General features: G+C 44.8%; 1 protein-coding gene across 2 annotated transcripts in view; it reads left to right on the plus strand.

Moving 5' to 3' along the window:
- CCND3 (cyclin D3) overlaps positions 1 to 24,009 on the plus strand; it is a 77,752-nt gene that overhangs the window by 48,621 nt on the left and 5,122 nt on the right. The window contains exons 1-4 of one of the 2 annotated variants that reach the window (XM_081865431.1): positions 7,841 to 8,434; positions 11,165 to 11,380; positions 18,838 to 18,997; positions 19,849 to 19,991. In XM_081865431.1, the coding sequence (XP_081721557.1) occupies positions 8,246 to 8,434; positions 11,165 to 11,380; positions 18,838 to 18,997; positions 19,849 to 19,991 (708 nt within the window). In that variant the 5' untranslated portion in view covers positions 7,841 to 8,245. Of the gene's footprint in view, positions 1 to 7,840; positions 8,435 to 11,164; positions 11,381 to 18,837; positions 18,998 to 19,848; positions 19,992 to 24,009 lie in introns of those variants that run through there. The other variant, XM_081865432.1, reaches the window with a different exon arrangement.

Below are 24,009 nucleotides of genomic sequence, written 5' to 3' on the forward strand. Positions count from 1 at the left end.
ACAAAACTACCTTTCTTTTTAAGAGTCATCTGGGGTATTTCCGACCCTAGTCTTCATAATATGATGATGATATGTGTGGGCTAGGTTTTCATGTTGATATATTAAGAAGTTTCATTATGATATTGTTAATGATGTTTTAGTCATGCTTATAACAGGGAAGGATGAACAGAATGTGGACTCTGAGAACTTCATGAAGAGATGTCATGAGGCAGATTTCCTAATGGACATGGCTGTCATTTAAAGCAAGTGTCATTTAAACACAGAGAGCCAGTATGGTGTCAGAGAGCCAGTGTAGTGTAGTGGTTAAGAGCGGTAGGTTCGTAATCTGGTGAACCGGGTTCGCGTCTCTGCTCCTCCACATGCAGCTGCTGGGTGACCTTGGGCCAGTCACACTTCTCTGAAGTCTCTTAGCCCCACTCACCTCACAGAGTGTTTGTTGTGGGGGAGGAAGGAAAAGGAGATTGTTAGCCGCTTTGAGACTCCTTAGGGTAGCGATAAACAGGATAGCAAATCCAAACTCCTCCTCCTCCTCCTCTTCTTCTTCTTCTTTTTCTTCTTCTTCTAAATTCCAAGATAGGGTTCAGAGTAGTCAACAGTCAAGAAAGCATTATTTCTTCATGTTGATGTAATAGTTTTACACCTATACTATAGAGCAAAGGTTTTCTTGCTTTGGTCCAGTGACAACTGGTTGAACTGCCTAGCTTGGGGGAGTTTTATTATAACCATCTGGCAGTGGGGGGGGGGGACTGTTCCTTCTCAGTCATGGATGCCCCTAGCTCTCTCCCCAGACCCCGACTTGATCTTAGCCAAAGGACAATTGTTGTGTTTATATACCGGTATGTCTGTACACAAAATGCTATGGCTGGAGGCAGGTGCTGAAATGTCTGTCTATTTTTTTCCTTTTCGGTACAGACCGACTTTGTCACCAACGACTCATAGCCAATGCAGTATGTGTGGGACCACACAGCAGCATACCCTTAACGAGGGAGCAGGGATCCTTGTTCATTGCCAGGCTCTGTGTGTGTTGCTTAGTGCAGGCACACAGGAATGGAATGGAATCTGAAACTTCTTTTTTGCAGCACAAATAGCTGGAATTTATCCTGTAGACAAAAAAAAAAAGCAAAGCAAAGCAAAGAAAAAGTAGAGATCATTTTTCTAATCTAGATCATCAGTGAGGACTATGCTTGCAGAATAGGCCACTGTATTTGATACCTGAATGTTGAGAAGAAAGACCATTTTAACACTCGGGCTGTGTACACATTACCATCTTAAAATGCAGCTATAGATCAGTATAGATCTTAGTATAGATCAAAGCTGTTCCGGGACAAAGAGCATCAAAATGCAGTATTTCATAAGAAATGACAGGATAGATGTGAATTGTGCCTAGCGTCATATGTTCACTGCTTCCCAAACCAGCAGTGGGGGTATACTGGACATAAATGGGAATGTGCGTAAACAGCCTTGTGCTAATTCAAACCATGTTAGATAGTTAGGAGTTGTGTTGCTCACTGTTTGATTAGTTGCTGATATGAATGATACATCTGTGATTACCTTCCTCCACAAAGCGGGGTTTGATTGTGAAATTTCTTGCAACTTGTAGGCGTAGGGGCCTCTGGCAATAATGAATCATAGTTATTTCTGCTATATTCTTCAGATACTCCATACATTCTTCAGATACTCCATACATTGTTTTTATTGTAGGGTGAATAACTTGGTTCTTTCTACAATTGGGGTTACATTTATTAGGATCTCCATCTAATTGCTCAATTTTACCAAACAAAAAAGCCCACAGGACTGAACACTCCTCAGCATTTTGGGGTTCATCTCTGTGCAGCATTTAGACTGTGACAGAAGGGAAAAGATAATCCCATTCGGGGGGAAAATCTCTAGTTTTGCCAGATCCCTAATTATTGTAAATCATCATAATTATACACATAAACAGGTTGATTTACATTAATTGTGCATTCTACTTAAGAGGCAGTCAGCATCCTCCTGACAGATTGCTAAAGCCGGCCACTTCAATTGCTTGAGATCTGTCACCCTTAGTTAAGCTGGCTATTATTCTTCCAACATCCACATACCAAAAAAATTTGATAATTCTCTGTGATTCATCAAAGAAAAACATAGCTGTTATATTGGAAGCCCAGAAACCCCCAGTGCCATTTAAAAAAATCTACAAGAATTTCCTTTTCTGATTGCCAAGTTCTGCGCCAGGAAAGCCAGGAAGTTGTCCATCCTTAGTCAACAATGAACAAACTCTTGTTTCCCTAACCTCCTCTCCCTTCCTTCCAAATAGCCATTCAATGGGCTTTTCAGGGTTGCTGCAGTCTATAATTTGCCATCTTGGCCTGATACTGTGGCTTTGGGTGCCCTGGTTTTGCCAAGTCATCATCTGGAGGGAACACTTGGTCTATTTTGCAACAACCTTATTTTTTTCTCCTCCTTACTGTTCTCCTAAGAATATTCCATGCTGAGTTGGAGCCAACCCTGGATAAAGCCAGGGATGACTGTGTTTAGTGTGTGGCCTGGCTCTTCAGTTTCAAAATACATGATCCAGAAAACCTAAGGAACGAGAATCCAGTGCTCTGGCTTCCCAATGTTTGGCAAAGAATACAGGCTCTGCCTTTTTTCACTGAATATGTAGAACTTGATGCCTTTGTGCAAACCAAGCAATGTCGGCCAAAAAAGTGGAATGGTAGGTAACCATAGTTTAAATTCAGCTGACTGGCCTGCACTGGTGAACACAGATATTTGGCTCATGGATTCTTCAAATATTTAATGGCCACAGAGACTGGAAGATTTTATGCAATCCAAGCATAAGCTATTAAAGATGGATTTATGAGTGTGATATCACCTTCTGAAATTCTTTTGACACAGCACTTGCTAATGGAGTATTTTTATTTGTTTGTATTTGTGTTCATATTACTTTGAGTTTTCTTTAGTATTATTCCATGCTTTTGTTACTTGTTAATTACTAAGTTTTCCAGAGAAGCTTCATCAGTAAAGTTTTGTCATCATCACAGTAATCTCAATCTAGACCAGACTTTGACCAGCTGCCATCCCCCATCTCGGTTTTTAGCTCTGAAGTTATCATTGAGAACTGCTATCAAATTTAAGACTTGAGTCCTAATTATTATTTATATCCTTCTCAACCTGACCTGGAATACATATTATTGTTGCACCAAGAAATATTGGGGGGGGGGAGGCTTCACATGACAAATTATTCCCATTCTAGCCATAATATAGAGAACTCCTTTTGCACAAATCTCTCCCCATAAGCATCTCCATGCTTTTGTCATCAGCAGTCAATGAACTGGGGCAGGGGCAGAAAGACTAATAATGTGGTCCATGTGGTAAATATTTAAATGTGTTATGGCAGGATCCCTTGCCAAAGGGAGATGAGTTTAACAGTTTGGCAATTTTTATTTATGCTTCATCCCTGCATATCTCCTTAAGAACTGTGAGAGTGACTTGGGAGACAGTATCCCCAAGTATCTTAGGCTATGCACACACTCCTATTTGTTGTTGTTGTTTAGTCGCTTAGTCGTGTCTGACTCTTCGTGACCCCATGGACCAGAGCACACCAGGCACTCCTGTCTTCCACTGCCTCCCACTGTTTGGTCAAACTCATGTTCATAGCTTCAAGAACACTGTCCAACCATCTGTCGTCCCCTTCTCCTTGTGCCCTCAATCTTTCCCAACATCAGGGTCTCTTCCAGGGAGTATTGGAGCCTCTGTCCTTCCAGTGAGCACTCAGGGCTCATTTCCTTAAGAATGGATAGGTAAAATCAGCCCTGAGTGCTCCCTGGAAGGACAGATCGTGAAGCTGAGACTCCAATACTCCTATTTACTTGATATTAATTTTTGTTTTTGTTGTTGTTAGTACCACGTCCATCTGACTGGGTTGCCCCAGCCACTCTGGACAGCTTCCAACAAATGTACTCCCACTGCTGGCTTGGGAAATGGTGTATATACACACTAGCTAGTCCATTTCTATCCTGCATCTATCCTGTTGTTTCTAATGAAACACTGTGTTTTGATGTGTTTCCCCCACAAACCAGCTTTGATTTGAATTGAGAAAAAGAATGACCTAGGTGTGTTTTAAGCAGGTAATGAGTCAACAGGCTGAGTTTCCAATGAAATGCTTTCCTTTGTGACCATTAAATTCTCTGGAATTGCCATGCTTAGCCAACATAGAAGGGCATTGTTGACAGTGGCAGGGTGTGTGTGTGTGTGTGTGTGTGTGTGTGTGTGTATCAAACTATCGGAATAAGTCTTTGATTGCATGTTGTTGTTGTTTAGTCGTGTCCGACTCTTCGTGACCCCATGGACCAGAGCACGCCAGGCACTCCTGTCTTCCACTGCCTCCCGCAGTTTGGTCAGACTCATGTTTGTAGCTTTAAGAACACCGTCCAACCATCTCGTCCTCTGTCATCCCCTTCTCCTTGTGCCCTCCATCTTTCCCAACATCAGGGTCTTTGATTTTGATTTGATTGCATAGCAAATGTTATTAGGTCCAGAAGATGCTGCCAGTTGGCTTTATTCAGTACAAAGGTGGTTAGTTCTGTCCTAGAAACCTCCTCTCTCTCTCCTACAGCTATTTATATGTTTAGTGCTCTAGTATTCAAGGTCTGTTCAGTCTTCTAAACCTGTCCTCTTCATTTTCAAGAAATAATTTGTCTAAGGAAGCAGGCTAATGCATGTGAAAGCTAGTGCCACAGTAAAGCAATTCATTACATTGCATATGAAAGGTAGTGCCACAGGACAACTATTTGTTTCTTAGAAGTGATTGTCCTCTAAGGCAGGCAAATCCTTTTGCTGCTACAATGGTTACTGTTCTGGAATTTGCCCCATAATCAGTGGGCCCCTCCTTAGTGGTAGAAATGAACAATGGGAGAGAAATAAAGAGCAATGTGTCAAGGATCTGTGCTGAGGACTGGTGCTATTTAACATTTATAAATGATCTGGAGCTGGGGAAGCAGTCAAGTTTGCAGATGGTGAAAATCCAAGTAGACTGTGATCTACTTCAAAAGGATCTCTCCAATTTGGATAATGGGCAACAAAATGGTAAATAATGGCAGGTTTCATTATAATGTAGTGTATGCACATGGGGGAACAACTTAAAATACAGTATAGGCTGATGGGATCAGAACAGGATGTGACTTCTCAGGAAAAAGACCTTGGGACATAGTCAATGAAAGCATTAACTGATTGGGCAGCAATTGTTAAACAGGCAAATTTTGTGTTAGAGATGCTTAGGGAAAAGGTTGAGAATAAAATGCTTAGTATCATAATGCCATTACAGAAAACTATAATATAATACCATAAGATTCTTTTCTGCTTTTGTTTCAAGAGATAGGTAACATGACTATATCTCTGGAAATTTAGAATCTTGTGTGCAGTACTGCACTGTGCAGAGATGGTTACCCTAACTAAAAAACAATTGTATTAGTGCTGAAAAGGTGCTTCATAAAATCTGCTGTAAGCAGCCATGTATAAGCAATGGAAAGCAGTGTCCCAAACAAAAATGCAAATAAGTCATGTTTATTTCATCACACTTGCTTCTGAATGAACTAGCTTCGAATGAACTATGCCATGCTTCTTAGACTGTGTACTGTATTACTCTGTATCCAGTGGAATCCCACTACTGGTTTGCAAGCAATGCACACATGACATTAGCCACACTCCATGTCTATCCTGTGTTCATCTTGTTTCTTATGAGATACTGGCTATCTGCACACTAGCAGCTTCAAGCACAGCAAGGTAAATTCCATCTGCTGTGTTGCAAGTTACACATTTGCACATTGCTGTACACACCACAGAGGAGCAGAGGTGTCGCTGCCCGGTATGCCTTACCTGTTTAGTTTCCCTGCACCTGCAAGCAAAAAAACACTACCACCCACCCTACAAACTCCTGTTCATCTGTGCACGCACAATGACTGTCTCAAATGTTCACACTTCAGCTTAACTGCAGTGATTATGGATTATGTTTTCAAATTGGATGGAATCTGTTTTGAAGGGAAACACATCAAACAGCATTTGTCAATGAACTACAGGATATGGGCTATGGGTAGCATCACATATACATGACTTCAACACTAGCAGCAGGGGCTAGTGCAATGTGTATACATCCACTGTATTTTGATGCATTCCCCCCCAAACCAGCTTCAATCTGAATTGAGAAAATGAAAGACTTGTGCTTTAAGCTAGTAATGAGTACATAGCCATAGTAAGGTTACCAGTTTTTTTCCAATGAATCTGGGAACACTCTAAATAAATAAATAAATGCTACACATTCGGGATGTTGATGCTGCAGCGATGGCAGTGGCAGAGGGGCGGCTGCCACCTTGACCTCAAATGCCACATTTCCCCTTCCTCCGAGGTTTCTATCTCCTTTCTCCATGAACCTGGGAAGCCCCTGAGTTGTTGGTTCTTTGGTGGTGGTGGTGGTGAAGTGGTGCACGGTGGATCAGGCACGGAAGGCTTGAGGAGGGCCAAGAGCAGCAGCGGTGAGGCTCGGGCAGCGCAATGCCTCCCTTCCCATTGGAGCAGCCCCAATCCCATTCCTACTTGCGTGCAAGCAGGAGGGGGTGGGGATCCCTCAGCTGGGAAGGGAGGCTTCCCATTGCCTGAGAGATCCCTGCCCCCTCCTCCTTGCACACAAGCTGATAGGCAGCGTGATGCCTCCTTTCACAGCTGAGAGATTACTGCCCCACTCCTGCTTGCATGCAAGTAGGAGTTGGGAGGCTGCTCCTGCTGAGACTGCCCTGCTGCGTTCCCCAGGGACATTAGATGAAATCTGGGGACATTCCGCAGTTGGAATTTGTCTGTAGACTTATTCACAAATTCGGGGACTGTCCCCGGGAACATCTGGTAACCCTAAGCCATAGTCCACTTATTTGGACACCACATATAACCAGTGCTGGATTACCCAATAGGCAGACCCAGTTTGTGCGTAGGGAACCAGCAAAGCAGGGGTGCAAAATTGTGTGTGTGTGTGTACCTGTACAAGGAAATCAGATCCTGTCATATGCTGCAATAAATTTATGGGATTTTTAAACTTTCATTTCATTTCATTTTAGTTTAGATTTTATTTTGTATTACATATGGGGGGCACCGTAATATTTTCAGTGCTTAGGGCCCCTAAAGGTCATAATCTGGCCCTACATATCTCTGAGAACAAGATCCCCTTCCCTGCATACATTCTGCTTTTTGTTTCCCTAAACCAGCAAATTGGCTACATTGCTGATATAGATGCCAGAGGCTATCACAGTATTTTCTGTTGTTTTTGCTTTTTGTAGCTGCAAACATTTAGCCATTGCACCACTACCAATTTACAGCCTCTTTTTTTCTCACAGCCTTGAAAAGAGGCAAAACAGCAGCTGCAGAATGCAATGGGAGTATTACAAGATAGCATGGCAATGCGGAGCCTTTATCAGCTCCATTGAGAGATCTGGGATTCCACAGGGACGTAATCCTATTCGTGGGAACCCCGTCTTTGGAACCAACAGCGGGCGGCGGGGCTATTGCAGCCAGAGCCGTCCTCAAGGCCCTTCCTTGGAAACGGATGTTGCGCCTTGCCATTCTGCAGGACGGCGCTTCCTCCATTCATATGGCAAAGCGATGCGCAACAATGCCTGGCGGCATTCCTCTCCCTGCCAAGCGCGCACTGCGTGATCCCTAGGAATAGAATATGCCCCTGGCTTGTCAGGAGGAAGCCGGAGCGTAAGGAGCAAGAGGTCATGAAATGACAATGGAGAAAGGGGGGGGGGGTTGCAGATCTGAAAGCCTCTGCTGCAAAGAACATTCTGGTAGGGGGGAAAGAAAATTTGCAGGGGTGGAGTGGCAAGGAGGTCTCTCCTCCCCTATGATGGCAGCTACCTCGCGTGGCCTGGAGGGAGGCATCAGTCAGCCTAGCAGACCAGACCTCCTCCTTCCACCTTCCCGAGGAGGAGGAGGAGGATCCGGGCCCCGGCTCCGCCTCTCCGCAGCTCTCGCCGCCGCACATTCATTCGCCTCTCTGCAGCCGGGAGCCTGGAGGAGCCTAGCCAGGGGGAGGGGAGGCTACTTTGCTGGGCTCGGTGCTGCCGCTGGGTGATCCAGCCTGCTCCCGGGCTGCGAGCGCGAGAGAGCCCTCCCCTCCCTCCCTCCCTCCGAGCTCCCCGCCTTGCAGCAGCCAGATTCCCCCACCGGCACTTCGGATCCTCTCCGCTCCTCCGTTCCTCCCATCCCCGGATCCGGACACATGGAACTGCTGTGCGTGGAGGGGGTGATCCGGGCCAAGCGGGATCCGCAGCTGCTAAGGGACCGCCGGGTCCTGCAGAACCTCCTGAGTCAGGAAGAGCGCTACAGCCCCCGGGTCTCCTATTTCCAGTGCGTGCAGAAGGAGATCCAGCCCTACATGCGGAAGATGTTGGCTTTTTGGATGTTGGAGGTCTGTGCCGGGATCCCGTTGCCCCCCCTCCCCCTCATGCCCTGCGTCGTCCCTTCCGCTCGCGGGATCAGATCCCGGCTCGCACGACACCCTTTCCTTTACTTCCCATTAAGGCCGGGTTTACTCTGGAGTAAGGCTCTCTGGATTGCCCTGGGCGAGGACGTCTAGGATCACAGCCCGATCCTGGGCGTGCTTACTCTGGAGTAAATCTCGTGCAGTTCAATGGAACTGGCGCCCCTAGGTGAAGTGCGCGTTGGATTGAGGCCTTGCGATCGGCTGGATCCGGCGGGAGAGCCAGGGTGGGGGATTCAACCTCTTCTGAAAACCGGGTGGGGGGACGTTTTGGAGCAGTAGGTGAGGGGGATCGAAGACGTATTATAACCGGAACCTATGCGTCTTAAAACAGGCGGGTGCGTGGGCCAGCTTGCCTGGGTTGGAGAGAGGCCGGTGGGTCGTGATGAGCGTGGATGGGAATGACTGAAGCAGAGCTCCAAGAGGCCTGTGTGTCCCCCTCCGGTTCTGTCTTTCGGTGCAGGGGCAGTTCAAAAGCACCCTGGCATGCACCTTTCCTCCGCAGTGTGCAACGTGACCTCTAGGGGTCGCCAGTCGCTCGCCCGGTTCGTGCGCAAGATCATGGGGTTGATTAATCTCCCCGCAGTTAAAATCTACAAATTGACAAAACGAGGGCCAGGATGAAGAGGCAGCGGCAAGGGAGGCAGCGAGTACAGGGTGACACAAATACTAAGATCATCTCCACCTTGGGGGAGGGGGGGCTATTTTAAACGTATTGCATCAAAAGTAAAAGTCGGGTAAAGGTTTGCTCCGCATGTCAGGCAAATAAATGTTGTGGGTTAGAATCAGAAATGGAACTGGGGTAGGTTCGCTGCCTTTATTCAGGTTGCACTGCTTTGCAGCAGGTAGAAGTTCGACAGGCAAAGCTTTCCCAGACTTGGAAATGGAGAGAGCAGCACTTGTTGAAGAGCCTGTGGGAAACAGGGCTGTTATGCTTGCCTTGCAATTGGTTTCTTTAAGAGACAAAGTGCTGGAGGATGCATATTTCTCCTCCCCTCCTCCCTGCAAACGATTGCTTTTGAAAAGTATTCAGAATAAATTGTCATTTGTCCTGTGTGTCAGGAAGTTAATAAATTCAGGCTTGTAAAAAGTAGCTTTCCCAACTGCCTGTGGCAGGTAAGAGTGGCCTCCATAGAAAGTAATTGATTCCCCAAAGCACACTTTTTAGGCTGTCCTTGTAGGCAGGTAGACTAATAAAGAGTTTTTGGTTTTTGAAGTATGAAATTTTATTGGTTTATTTGTAGGGCTGGGCTATTGTTTCTTTAATTTCATAGGTATTTAAAAGGGATGACTGAGGTTAATATCAAAATCTTAGAAAGTTCCTCCTTTATTGCACCCATTTTACAGAAGTGTAAATTGCTTCTGTGTCACTTAAAGAGAAATGATTAAGCAAAAATGGCAGCAAATCCATACAAAAAGTGCCTCATAGGATATAGGAAAACTGCCAGCAAAGAAAAATGGGCTTCTGCAAAAGGAGAAACCTCAGTGTTTCATTTACTAAGCTGACTTAATTCAGTGTGGGCAGCGCCTTGGTAACAGTCTAGCCAGTGGTCTGAATAAGGGACTGGAAGTCAGAAGTTTTTTTGGTTTGCATTTGAAGAGAAAGGTCTTAGTTAATACAGTACTGTCTTCATCTGATGGCTTCCTTTGGGCAAGCACCAGTCAAATCAATGGCACAAGTCTTAAGATGTTAAAGGTTGGGCTCATATTGTTTTGCAGCCAGAGGAATTTGGGATAAGATGGGTCTGAATGATTGGGCTCTTACTCATTGTGTGTGAGATGCTACCATCATTTTCAAACCCCAATTCCTCACTCTATATTCAAAATCTGAAACATTTGGACTTCTATACTCCGTACATGAAACTTGAATATATTGAATCTGAGGGTGCTCAATGCCTCTGCTAAGTAAATGCTCCAGGAATTGTTCTGTTGTTGTTGTTACAGATAGGTAGCCGTGTTGGTCTGCCATAGTCAAAACAAAATAAAAAAATTCCTTCCAGTAGCACCTTAAAGACCAACTAAGTTAGTTCTAGGTATGAGCTTTCGTGTGCATGCACACTTCTTCAGGTATCTGAAGAAGTGTGCATGCACACGAAAGCTCATACCTAGAACTAACTTAGTTGGTCTCTGTTGTTGTTGTTGTTGTTGTTATTAATGTTGTTAGTTCCCTTGACTTTGTTTGGTGGAAAGGTGAGGTTATGATTAATAAAAAGAGAGGCTTACTAAGTTGGTTTGTTAATATGCCTATTTTGCAGAGCAGTAAATTGCCTCACTGTCTCTTCAAGAAAAATAAAGAGGTAAAATATAATCAATAAATCAGAGTGCTACAACAGCATGGTTTAAGTAGTTAATATAATAAAATCACCATATGACATGGATATTTTCTGTTAGAAAATGCTACAAATCCTTCTCTAAAGAACTGAAAATTACAGTACCTGAGTGTCTTGATTGTGTCAACTTTTATGTGTTTTTACAGGTTCTTATGGAGAAGGGAACTATTCCCATTTTACAGAAAAGATAGTATGGCTCAGTGAAGTCACTAAGTTTTTCTTGCTTTATCTTTGCACTTGGATAGCAACTATTTTTGAAACCTTCATACAGAGGCCACAGTGGATGACTGTTTTATTTATAAACCCTCTCTTTTATTGTTTTTGTCAGGTTTGTGAGGAACAGAAGTGCGAAGAAGAGGTTTTCCCCTTGGCCATGAATTACGTGGATCGTTACCTGTCCTGTGTCCCCACCCGCAAAAACCACTTGCAGCTTCTTGGCGCTGTGTGTATGCTCCTGGCCTCTAAGCTGCGAGAAACCATGCCTTTAACAGTGGAGAAACTCTGCATTTACACAGACAATTCCATTACCCCGCGTGAAGTTTTGGTAAGCTGTTTCTTCCTCTTCAGTTACAAGATTCCTTCTCCCTGTTTCCACAGGCCTACTTTTGCTGCCACTGAATCATGGATTGGCACTCTAGTTGCTGTTTTCCATGCATCCTATATGTTTCCTTTCTCCTGCTACACCCATGATGCTTTTCCATGCCTGTGGGAACCACCATTTTTCTATTCTTGATTATGTCCCCATCGTAATAACTCAGCTGTTGATTATTTTGTATGCACAGTTCACCTGAGATTTCACTCATCCCATTTAACCAGGTTTGTTTCCAATGCACAATTTATATTTGAAAGAAGCCTGTGCCCCTCTCATATTCTCTTGCAATGAGCAAGGAATCGTGCAGGATGCCGTGTTTGAGGAGGACACACTAGCTAACCAATTCTATTTGGGACAGAACACGCTACTCTGAATCCAGTAACTGTTTGCACTGTCCCTTTGATGTTGGCTGCCCTGGAATGTTTGGGACAAACACTGAATTTTGCAGAGGTAGCAAAATCTGATTTACCGAACTGAACGGTCATTGTTGAAGTGCAGACATTATAGCAGTATTGCCATTCCCAGTAGCAGGTCTAGTTGTGAATCAGTAGCATGATGAACAGGCATAAATATATCCTATGGATAATGGTACTTCTTCAGTAGAGCTTCCATAAGTATGGGCAGGATGCTCTGTTCTCAAGGTATGGCCATATTCTCTGGTGCTGATCTGATGGCAAATGGTTTCTCTACCAACAGGTAAGTCATCAGTTGTTAGACTAAGGCTACAGTTCTGTACCCACTTACCTGGATGTAAGCACCATTCAACTCGATGGGTCATACTTCTGAGAAGACATGCATGGGATTCTGCTGTGGGCGCTAATCTAAATTTTTAGCCAATGATGGGTGCACTGGTTAATAACCTAACAGTTCTTTCAAACTGCGGACTTCATGTTAATGCAATGCATGTTTTGAAAATGTTAAAAAAGGAGTCCAAAGATTCTCTGCTGCTGAGTTTTCACTGGGTCTTCTGACTGAATCTTTTGGATTGAATGTGGCGCTGGACTTCTAGAGACCAAAAGCTTCTATTGGGAGGCACGTTAAATTCAAGCATGAGTTGCAGTGTTACTTACAGTGCTATCTTATGCATGTTTGCTAAGAGGTAAGTCCTGCTGTATACAGAAGGCCTTCCTCCCTAATAATTGCATTTAGGATTGAGAGCCTAATTAGGGGTGAAAGATTGGCTGGTGTGTCAGGGCAGTGAAGAGCTCTTACTATTTAGAACAAATCCCCTTGGGAAAGGGAAGTTGTGTCTTCTCTTTGAGGGACTAATGCAGGACTGTACTTCTTTAGCAGACTGCAGTCCGTTGACATCAGCAGGATGGATTGATTTAAATCAGGGACGTTTAAACCACCAGAGCAAAGAGACTAAACAACTGATTTAAACCAATTTTTCCAACTTCCTAATTCATATATTTCCTGAACATATAAACATTCTACTTGGTTGCTTTTAAGCATTAAAACCTAACCAGTTTGCCACTAAATAGGGCTTCTATACATAATACAACATCTCTAGTCTTGCTTTTATAATCTTTAGGACAGCATTTTTCTGTTTAGCTTCATAAACATGTAAACAAAATCATTCACATAATACAAAATCTCTGGTTTCCCATTTTCCACTGCAGAATTTATTTTAGGTATGATTTCTGTTTTGCTGTCCTTATGCACATGTAAGGAACCTAAGCAAAATTGTTTACTTGAAGACTACGTAACCAGGATTTTGCTTAAGCAAGGGCTGGAAATTATGCTTGAAAGGCTGGGGGTAAATATTAACAATTTGCATAATAATAAATATAATGCATGGCCCATTGGGTCATGTTTAAACTTTTGATTTCCAAAGTACAGTGTTTTGTTCTTGGGTCATTCTTAATAGAGACATAGGTTAATAATATTCTTGATAAAGTGTGGTGGATTTACTTTTAAAAGATGATGAGTGTAGCCTTTTAATGTGTTTGTTTGTATTACATTCAGATACCATTTTATATTGTGTGTGTGTGTGTGTGTGTGTGTGTGTTTTAGATGATACTTAATGTAACTGAAATCCAGGCAGAACAATCCTAAGCCTAAATTGGAAATGTGGGGGGCCACCACATCCAAAGCTCTGCTGCTTCTGCTGACCAGGGCAAAAGGAGGCAGGCTGTCTTTCATTTTTTGCTGCACCATCTCTAGACTCGCACAATTGAGGGCCCCATGCCAGGCCCCTTTCATGAGAATGGAATTGCTTAGGATCCAGCCTTATCCCACCCCTGTAATGCTCAGTTTCAGGACCCTACCCTGGCTCCCGCTAGCAGAGTAGCATTCAGTCTGCCATGTTTTGTGCAACAGTGGCAGCTACATCCCAACCCACAGGTTGTGGGGCTAGGCTTATGCAGTTAATTTTTTGCAATCTGATTTAAATATTTTAAAATCTGGCTTTATATATACAGCCACTTTTTGACTGCAGTGCATGTCACTCAGTGTGCCAGATGTTCTTTCAGAAAGGTTGCCTATAGAGGCGAACATTGGTAATCACCACCTGGTTGGAATTTTCTGAAAGGAGGCTGAGATGATCTGTGAATGACCCTGTCTGACAAATTAGAATGTGTGGGTAGAGAAGAACAGAGATATGATGTCAGAGCAGTTAGGATTTTTCTTAATGCAGATGCAAGCAGGGGAATCCCCATGGCTTCCATGGGCCTTCCTTTTTGGTACAGGCTAGGTGGTTGCAGGTTTGCTTGTACAGAAAGCATTGCTGAGTTTTAATAGGCCGGGGCTAGTCAATGTAGTGCCCTCCAGATGTTTTGCCCCAGCCAGAAGGCTGATGAACAGGGATGATGGGTGTTGTAGTATAGAACATCTGGAGGGCACCATGTTGGCTACCGCTGTACTACCTGTTCATGGGGGTGGGGAGGTTCTGCCCTGTTAGTGTTCAAAAGTTTCTCTAGCAAGGTATCTAGGTCTGCTGTGAATTTAAATTTCATACTTGTCTGTACCTTTGCTCCTAATCTTGTAGGATGGGCCATTAAAGCAGTTCCTGTTCACTCACGAATGCCTCTAATTCATCTTGATATCTGACTGGTTAATAATAACAACAGCAATAATAACAATATGCCACCCATCTGGCTGGGTTGCCCCAGCTACTCCGGGCTGTTAATACTCCTTTGAACCTGTAAAGATGGGGGATGTTGTAGAAGCAACAGATAGCCGAGTACAACCATTGCTGCTAAGACAAAGATTCTGCTCATTGGGTACTATAGAGCAAGAAAATAGTTGTAAGAAGAATGAGAAGGTTCCTCTTGACTCAGCTTCCTCCCGCTTCAGTTAGGAGTCCAGACTAGGCAATGTTCTTAGGCCAAGCTTTCAATGTTTTGAGACTGGCCACTTTTGCTCATTGGAAAAGTATGCATTGTAGCCATATTTCTGGTTGTGAGCTACAGCTCCCTGTCTCCAGGAGTAAGAAGAAAAGGTGGGTTTCTCTATTTAAAGGCATCACACATGCTAGGAAGTGGATCTTTAACACAAGATGAACCCAGAGTCGCTGTGCATTGCCTAGTGCAGAAACAAAATAGAAGATTTCTGTTATTAGAAGCCAGTGGGTGAACAACCAGGAGACCAGGTTGCGATGGGAATTTGTCCCTTGATCCCAGACCTGCACTTGCAACCCTCTCTGGTCTTCAGGAAGGGACTCTCAGGTGACTGAGGGTCAGTGGCTCCCTTGGGTAACGCTTGGGTGGCATCTGCCCCTGGGACTGAGAGTGTTAATGCTTCACTTACACAACCGCAGAGATCTGCTACTTCCCTCCTGTGTGCTAATAATGTCCCGTGCTTCTCTACTTTCACAACGGGGCAGTGAGAGTGATCTAGGGATAGGAAGGAGAAAGCGTCTTCATCAAGGTTTGGACAATGGCTACATCCTGGTGCCTTATCAGGATGTAGCATCAAGCCTGCTCCTCAGCCGCTCCTGGAAGGAAAGCCGCCTCACTTTCCCAGTAGGTCAATTTCCTCTTGCAGAAGAGGAGGATGCCGGCTTGACAGCAGCTCAGCATTCAAGATCATGATGAAGTTATTCTTAGCAGAAGGAAATGATGCAACAAGGAATTTATCCACTTGAAGGAAGCTGGGTTTCCGTCCACGGGTATTATCTAAGTTGCCTTGCACTTCATTCATTCAGCCAATTTGCTGCATGCACATTTAGCTGCAGAGATGGCCAGAGGAGCATTTCATGTCAACAGGTCACAAGGTCTTTGGCTTGATGGGATCTGCTTTCAAAGTTCATTCAATAACCATCTGGTCCACCTAGCACTGCTCCATAGATATCAGAGACTGTTTCTTCCCAAAGATCATCACCATGGGGAGCAACAAAACTTGCCCAGTGTTTTAGAAATCTGTTGGGCATTGATTGGCTCTTTATGAACTTCCCTGGGCATGAAGTGGTAGAATGAACTGTTCCACTTCAGGTTACAAGGACTGTGTGCATGTCACATTTTTAACGCTCCCCGATATAAAACATTCCCTACAAATAGGGAACAAAGCCTAACAATAAGAGAGGGATAACTTAGGATCTTTCTCTCTGATACACTAGTATTTTTATCTATAAAGGCACCACATATATTCGAGCAGAATATTTGTGGTGAATATTTACATTGGAGAGCATTTAAAAAATGGCATCCCTCCGCCTGCAGCCTGATGGTCCATCTGCTACTTCAGGATTCTATTGCTTCTTTCATCTGCCTGCAAAAACCAGGCAGCTTCTGTTTCTTAAGGCTACCCAGTACGTACACTTCTTTTTCAACTTGGTAATGTGGTTGTGGGTGCTGACTGTACCCTAAGCTATGAAGTGTCCTGCTTGAAGTTGTTTCAGTTTTCACCAAGGATTATAGCACCTTTAGCTTTCCTTTCTTGCAGAAGAGGCACAGTGCAAATTCAACTGAAGTTTCCTATTTGCACAATGGACTCCTTTCCTCCCTGTTTCACTATCTCTTGCTGAGTGGGTTGGGTGGCAAACTGCATCTGGGATAGTTGTCCTTTTCTGCAGTTTTTTCTGCTAGTTTGATGTGTGGATATGCTGTTTTTGATGTGAAGAGGGAATCTGTTCCATAAAGTAACGCATGGTGTAAAATTGCCCTGTTGGAGTGCCTTTGGGACATCTTCAGAATCAGGATTTTAAACCCAAAGAATTTAAGAGGCGTCTCTGTGACGTAGCACTGTCCATATATCTGTGGCTCACGGTAGCTTCTGCTATCCCAGGCCTGGTCACCATGTCTTCCAAGTGGCTGATCATGCAGCTGTAGCATTGTAAGAAAACATGGTGGCTGGAGCTGGCCTAGTGGCAGCCACTGCAAGCTTTTGGAGAAAGGTGGGAGAGAGCAGTGGGTGGTGAAGGCAGGCAAGAACCAGAGAGCCAGTTGGAGATGCTTTAGAGGCCTGATGCAGCTCATCAGCTGCCTATTGGGAAATGTCTATAGAGGAAGTTGTGGTATTGAAAGTAAACTAAGGGTTCCATGGAAAAAATGTAGAAAAAAATCTTGATGAGAAAGCAAGGGCAGGCATGTGCAAAGTATATTCCAGAACGTTGTGTGTTTAGCCCCGTCCAAGATTCAGAAAGGGTCACGTGCAAATTCCACATAAGTTGTCCAGGTCTGTATTTTTCCCCTCTCCAGGGATTTTGATACAGAAGAAATGCAAAACTGCTCTTGAATCGCTCTGGGATTGATCCAGAGTAAATTAGTTGCCCTTGGGTCCCAGTAAAATCAACACGACTTGTTAGTCATGGCTTAAAACTTTGTTCCCATTGAAGCAAATGGGATCTAACTGCAATGTACTCTGTTTGGATCCAGCTTTCTTGAGTTTGGAATGCAGTTTGGGCTTTAGGCACAAAATCCGCTGATTGGGCAAATTGGGGGGGGGGGCGGGGAGACACATGCATGCAGAATGCCACAATTTCTCCCTTAAATAGTTTTTGTGTCAGATCTCTGCATAGCTTTTAAACTTAAGGAATTTAGCAGTTTGCGGTGTTGGAGCGGGGGCACCTCCTCAGGGAGAAACGGGGGTAAAGTGGGTGTTTGGGGTGGGGGCTTTCTGTTCACAGCTATGCAAGCATTCAGGTCCCCTGTTGCTTTCTGAAGAACTACAGTGGTAGTTATGTAACATCACTGCTGTCCGGCATGCTCAGTTTTCTGTTCTGTGTTGGTGGTTGTTTTCTTTTAAGTGACCCAAACTGAGCCTGTGAAGTGTCAGGGGAAAGTTCAGGAAAAGGATGTTTGCTGTTTCGAGCAAAGCTCTGCAGCTCCTCTGTTCCCTTTACATTTGCCAGGCTTGCTTCTTCCTACAACTAAAGCAGTTTGGAAACTGCCATGAACTGGCATTGCTACAAGTGGAAGGAGGCGATAAAAATGGGATACCATTTTAAGCAAAAGAGGAAGGCAGCTTCCTTGCTGCTGACCCCAAAAGCACCTGAACGTCTGAAGTGTTGGGTCTTAATAATAATTAAAATAATAATAATTTTAAAATACATATGCACACCTTGCATCATGGAGTTTCTGTGGGCATCATTGACTGGTGAATGTTAGCCTAGAATGCAGTTTGCTCTTCACAGGGCTAGTGCACCAGTCCACTTTGATGTGTCTAATTGACTGTATTCTGTGCTTAGATGGCAAATCATTGGTGGGTTTGGATGTTGTATAGCTCTGCTTTCCACTTAAACCTGTAAATTCATTCCTTAGGAGAGTAGAGGGGAAGAGTGGTCAACATATACCACGAGCAATAACAGAAGGCATACTTGCCTGCATTTCCAACTAAAGGACGGAAGAGGGCAGAGAGCAATTGGCCACATTCTCATGTCACACTCACTATAGTTCTGTATGACATGTTTGGGACATAGTGAGCCTCATGTTTGGCCATTCTCCTGTCCTGCCAAGTGGCCAGGGGGAGTTCAGAAATGTTTGCCTCCACTCTTACTTAACTCCTGTTTGTTGTGTCATCCAGACAAGCAAACTGAGGTTTATACTAACTGCAGTTACTTTCAAACAAGCCAGCTACAAACCACGGTGGCTGAAGCTGGCTTGTTTAAACTAACCATAGTTCTGGGTCAGGACAACATGGCATTCTGTGGTTAATCAAGAGCAGAAGTTATGAAAGGAGTAGTGTACAAGCTGCAGTTCTTGGCTAATACATCAAGCCACTGTGTGATCTCTGTCTTGCAGCAGGTTTCAATATCTTCCTAGCTTTATGAATGCTAGCAGATTCCACATTATCTCTACAGGACTATCCCAACAAAGCAGGTCCCTTGCATCCCCGACCATTGGCTGTTGTAACCTTTTGTTGATATGTCTTACGAAATACATCATGTTTCTTGTGAACCATCGTTGTTTTGTAGTTTGAAGTTGGTCAAAAAGGCTCATTCTGTTTTAACACTCTCTTGTGTTTTCATTCAGGACTGGGAGTTTTTAGTCCTTGAGAAGCTAAAGTGGGACCTAGTGTCAGTGATAGCCAATGACTTCTTGGATCATATTCTCCAGCGGCTCTCACTTCCCCAGCAGAAGGTGGACTTGGTGAAGAAGCATGCACAGACGTTCATTGCGTTGTGTGCTACAGGTATGTCCTGCTAAAGGTGACCTTCCCTGGAATGGTGGAGCATAGTTAAATTACAGGCTAAAATGAAACAGAACTTGATTTTTATCCCTAGCTATACTAAACAAATTATCAGTGGCCTCTTAGGATCTCATTTTTTAGAGAGACCCAGCTTTTTCCCATTGATACTAGAACCCTTGACCTCTTTGGTTTCTCATGACTGAAAGGCAAGGATGGTGAGTATTAGGCAAACTATTGTTTATAAGGTTTCCTTGTTGAAATTTGTCACAAAAAGCCACGTTGCATATTAAAGACACATCCACCCCAGCACTCTGCTCTCAGAAGCATCTAGCATTTGGCTACTAAAGTAATTGGCTCTCCCTTGATAGTCTTTTGGGCTGGGACAGTTTGTACAACAACATTGCAGAGTGCTGTCTTTGTTTGATGTAAATGAGAATGCAATGTGTAAGCCCACCAAATAGAATGGTAAAATCCATTTGTCCATCTGAAGTTAACACCTCAACAGGGTGGGGGTGGGAGCTCCTCTCAATTCACTTTCTTCCTTCACATGAGAAATGCCTGAAGAGGACTTCAGTGTTCCTCCTGTCCATTGGCCAGGCCACTCCTGGAAAACCTGCTCATAATATTCTATTGGCAAACTATTTCTGTAAGCTAATGGATTGCGTGCTTTTAAGATACTGTAGCTGGATGGTGGGAAGTCCTAGGACCTCTCAGGGACAATAGGAAAGGCCTTAATGGTAATGTGTTTGTTTGTGGGGTGCTGTTATCACACCTTTGCTGGAAGCTGTAGTGAGCAAAGAATTTGTGTCATCCTTTCTCCTGACACCCTCTCTTCTTCTTCCTTGAATTTGTAGATTACACATTTGCTATGTATCCCCCATCCATGATTGCTACTGGAAGCATTGGAGCGGCAGTCCATGGCCTCTCTACCTCATCCGATGATTTTTCTGGCGAGGAGCTTACGGAACTGCTTGCTAGCATTACTGGCACAGAGGTGGTGAGTATGTGCTCAGTGGGGAACAGGGCTCTGGTTCTGGGGAGTTGGGATCCTGCTTGCATTTTGCTGTTTGACTCAAGACAAGCTTACTCTGGCTTCATCTGCCCAAGTCCAGAGATCTTGCTTTCACTTATGAAGTGGCATTTGGCATCTCTCTGCAGAAACTATTGCATGGACTTAATGTGCCTCACCTGCTGACCTCTTTGTTTTAGAGGCACACGACAGCCATGCAGTATTATGATGACAATTATTTCAATCCAACCTTTATGTTAATTAGATGTCCAAGGCAGCTAATAAGGCAAGGAAAACCTGCAGCAATAAAGCATATCACATCAATGAATACACTGTAAAAGTAGTAGCATTAAGTCCAGGAAGTGCCTGAGCTGCAGCCACCTTTTTAAGTGTACAAAGCCCATGAGGAGACGTATGCTTGGAGAGAACCTCTGCTCCATTCATCTTGGTGGAGTAGCTGCTCTTTTGGGAAGAAAGGCTTCAGGACTGAAAGTTACTGTCTTATTTTATAACCTAAGTGCACACCTGTGAGGCAGGAAGGGCACATTATAACAGAGAGAAATAAATGGGGAATGGGACAGACATACTGTACGCAAGATCAAGCAAAAGGGTCTGTGTCAAGGTAAGGCAATTTGGGGGCATATTTCCTTAATATATTCCGTGCCAGTGACTTAGTGTAATCCTATGCAGAAACTGGCCCTTCTGAGTTTATTGGCCTTGCTCTGCAGTAAGTGTGTCTTCGAACTGTACCTTTAACCAGCCCCCAGGGCCCCTTGCCATATAAAAACCATTCATTTAATCTGAGAAGGGTGTTTTATTAGCAAAATTTATAATCCATTTGATTGTAAATAGAACCCCCTCGCAGTTTACCAAAAACGAAAACGTGGAAATTGTCGTTAAAATACAATGTTAAAACAGGTATTTAAGTATTTCGAACTGTAATTAAAGTTACACTAAAACAAATTAAAATATATGTCAACAAAATTGGTTTTAGCAAATAGGCTATTTCTTTTCCACAGAAATTCACAGCTGTACATGTGGAGGACTCTTCTTATTACATGCAGGCCCCAGAAGGGCATGGTCAGTGGGAAGAGGGCTAGCAGATGCAGTCCTCCTTTCACTCATTCACTCACTTAGTGCATGGGGGGGGGTGAGAGATGTCTGACAAGCCCCTGTTGTACCATGTATTTTGACATTTCCAGCCTGGCCTCCCTTTGTTTCTCTTACCCTGTGGGTCTGCTTATAGCGCCATCATATTGTAGGTTCAGAGAGGGTAGAGTCGTAAGTATCTGCAGTACACTACCATCCTTTGAAATGATCCTTTGGACATGGACAGTTCTTGTGGTTCGGTTTATCGTCCTGTTCATGCTGCCCCAAAATATTGTGCAGGGTGTCCTTCTGGAGTTCTGCAGCCTCCTTTCTGCGTTGGTCCCCCTTGGATGGATACAGCGTGAAAAGCTGCAGTGGAAGGAGAAATCTGGGCAGCCCAGGTGTGTCATGAGGGCAGTTCCATAACCTGTGTTATCCCATTAGACAGAGTGGGGAAACTTCAGCCAGAGGGCTGTGTTCCCTTTATGGACATCCTTTCAGGGGCCACATACAAGCTCTGGCCCTGGCCAGAGGCAAAATGGGTGGGGAACCAAATGTAAATTTCACTTTTGTACTGCAAGCTATATTCTACAAACGTTTGTAGCCCTCTTTATCCTCCATGAGGACACGGGTGGCGCTGTGGGTTAAACCACAGAGCCTAGGACTTGCCAATCAGAAGGTTGGCGGTTCGGATCCCCACGACGGGGTGAGCTCCCGTTGCTCGGTCCCTGCTCCTGCAGTTCGAAAGCACATCAAAGTGCAAGTAGATAAATAGGTACCGCTCGGGCGGGAAGGTAAACTGTGTTTCCGTGTGCTGCTCTGGTTCGCCAGAAGCAGCTTAGTCATGCTGGCCACATGACCTGGAAGCTGTACACCGGCTCCCTCGGCGAATAAAGCGAGATGAGCGCCGCAACCCCAGAGTCGGTCACAATTGGACCTAAAGGTCAGGGGTCCCTTTACCTTTATCCTCCATACAGACAAGCAGGAGGCATTATTAGAGCATGCATTCCTGCAAATGCTCAAGATACAAAGCAGGGCCAGCTAGGGGTGTGGCCTGAGGAGACTCCTAAGGACCTGGCAGAGAGGTCTGGAGGGCTGCATTTCTTCCCCACACCACCCCTGCTGTAAGAGCAGCCATCCCAGCTTGTGACGTCAAGGACAATGGACCTTTTTTCAGCAGCTTGGAGACTAATTACTTAATTTGGCACAAGATTCTGCACGGAACAGCTTATTTCATCATGTCCGGGTATCCATTGAGAAGAGCCCATTCTTTCTTAAACTCCCGTCTGATGCGGAAGGGCTTGCATCCTCCAGAAACGGAAGACACCGTTGGCTTTCTTCGCCTACTCAATGCAAAGACTGCATGGTTGGCAGGCTTTCCTCTCTATCCTTCGCTTCCCTCCTGATTCCCAAGCTAGTGTTCGCTTCTTGGTCCAGAGCCAGCGCAGCAAGTGGCTGTGTCTCTTCCCTGGCCGGTGGGGGTTGACATGAATTTGGCTGTTTCTCTAAAGCCCAACCACGTTTCCCAAATGTGCTGTGCCAGCTCCTGGCCCGCTGCTGAGTGGGTGATGGCTGCGTGATGCAGGTGGCTCTCCCACCGATGGCTTGCATGAGGTCTCAGATCAGTTGCTCCTCTTTGTCCCGGGTACACAGGAGGCCTTTGAAAAACAGCCATTCACCTCAGCAGACAGGTGTTAGGGACTGGGCTGGCCGATGGGGCAGGGATAGAACCAGCTTAGCATCTGTTCATGTGGCGCGGTGTCAGAATCCTGTCAGGGGCAAGCATGGAGGCCAAAGAAGTTCATTTCAAGTAGAATTCCAGGGCGCTCCCTGGGTGCCAGAGGGGCATCAGAGAGGAGGGGGACGCTGGGCTTTTCGTGTCTCCCACTACCTGGCAAAAGCTGAAAGGCAGAGCGAAGGCTCTGGGATTGGACCTCTCCTGCAGATCCAGCCATCGCTGCTTGACAGTCATGGAGCAGAAACCTATCTCTTGCTGGGTTTTCTTTGGCCTCTTGCCCTAGTCTCTGAGTTGCCCACAGCCAGCTGCTTGCAAGCTGCTGCTGCTGTGAAGGAGGCGGAGTTTGAATGCTGGTCCTGTGAGCACAGTTGATCGAAGACAGCAGAGAACAGGTGGGAGGTGGGGAGAGGATTACAAAAGTGACCCATAAAGAGCAGATTAGAAGCACTAAAAGTAGCCAAGGCTTGGTGCCACAAAGAAGCTCGGGCCTAGCCTACGTTGGAACGCTGAGCTTATCTTGCTGGCTGGGAGGGTCTTTCCCTTGCCCGGTTCCTTTTGGCTGCTCTTCAGCTCTTTGTGTCTTTTTGAAGTTAATTAGAAGACGAGCTTGGGGTGAAGATGCCTCTTTGTGGTGTCCCCTGCCATCTCATCTGCCACGCCTAACAGGCTTTTGCTGAAGGTTCAGTGGGTAGGGGCTTCAAACTGTGGCTCTGTTCTCACTTGGTTGGCCCTCTTGAGGTGAAAATGCTACTTCATATTAAAGGAGCATACACCACTAAATTATATATCTGGGTAGGCTTTCTGGTATTTATATTAGGCCTGCCTCATTTTAATAGATGCTTCCATGATGTTTTGCCTACAAAGGTACCAGTCCAATTAAGATGATGTGCTTGGAGCCTACCAAGAAGTTTGGTTAATATCAGTCAAAGGGTTCATGGTTTGGTTTTTTTGGTTACCTCTTGAGCTGTTGGTTACTGTGCAGGTTCCAGTGACCCAGATAGTACCTATTTTTTTCTCTGCCAGTTCATCTTCTGTAGTAAACATGCATCCTCAAGGCTAGATAACATCTTCAGTCGTAATCAACCTTTGATTTCTGCTGCATTCCAGTTTTGCTTGATTTTTACTTGGAGTCAGGAGAACATTCTCTGTATCTTCTTCAGAACATGAGTTTAGGCTGCT

The sequence above is a fragment of the Podarcis erhardii genome, assembly GCF_964252035.2.
Source record: "Podarcis erhardii genome assembly, chromosome: 6".
NCBI classification, from domain to species: Eukaryota; Metazoa; Chordata; class Lepidosauria; order Squamata; family Lacertidae; genus Podarcis; species Podarcis erhardii.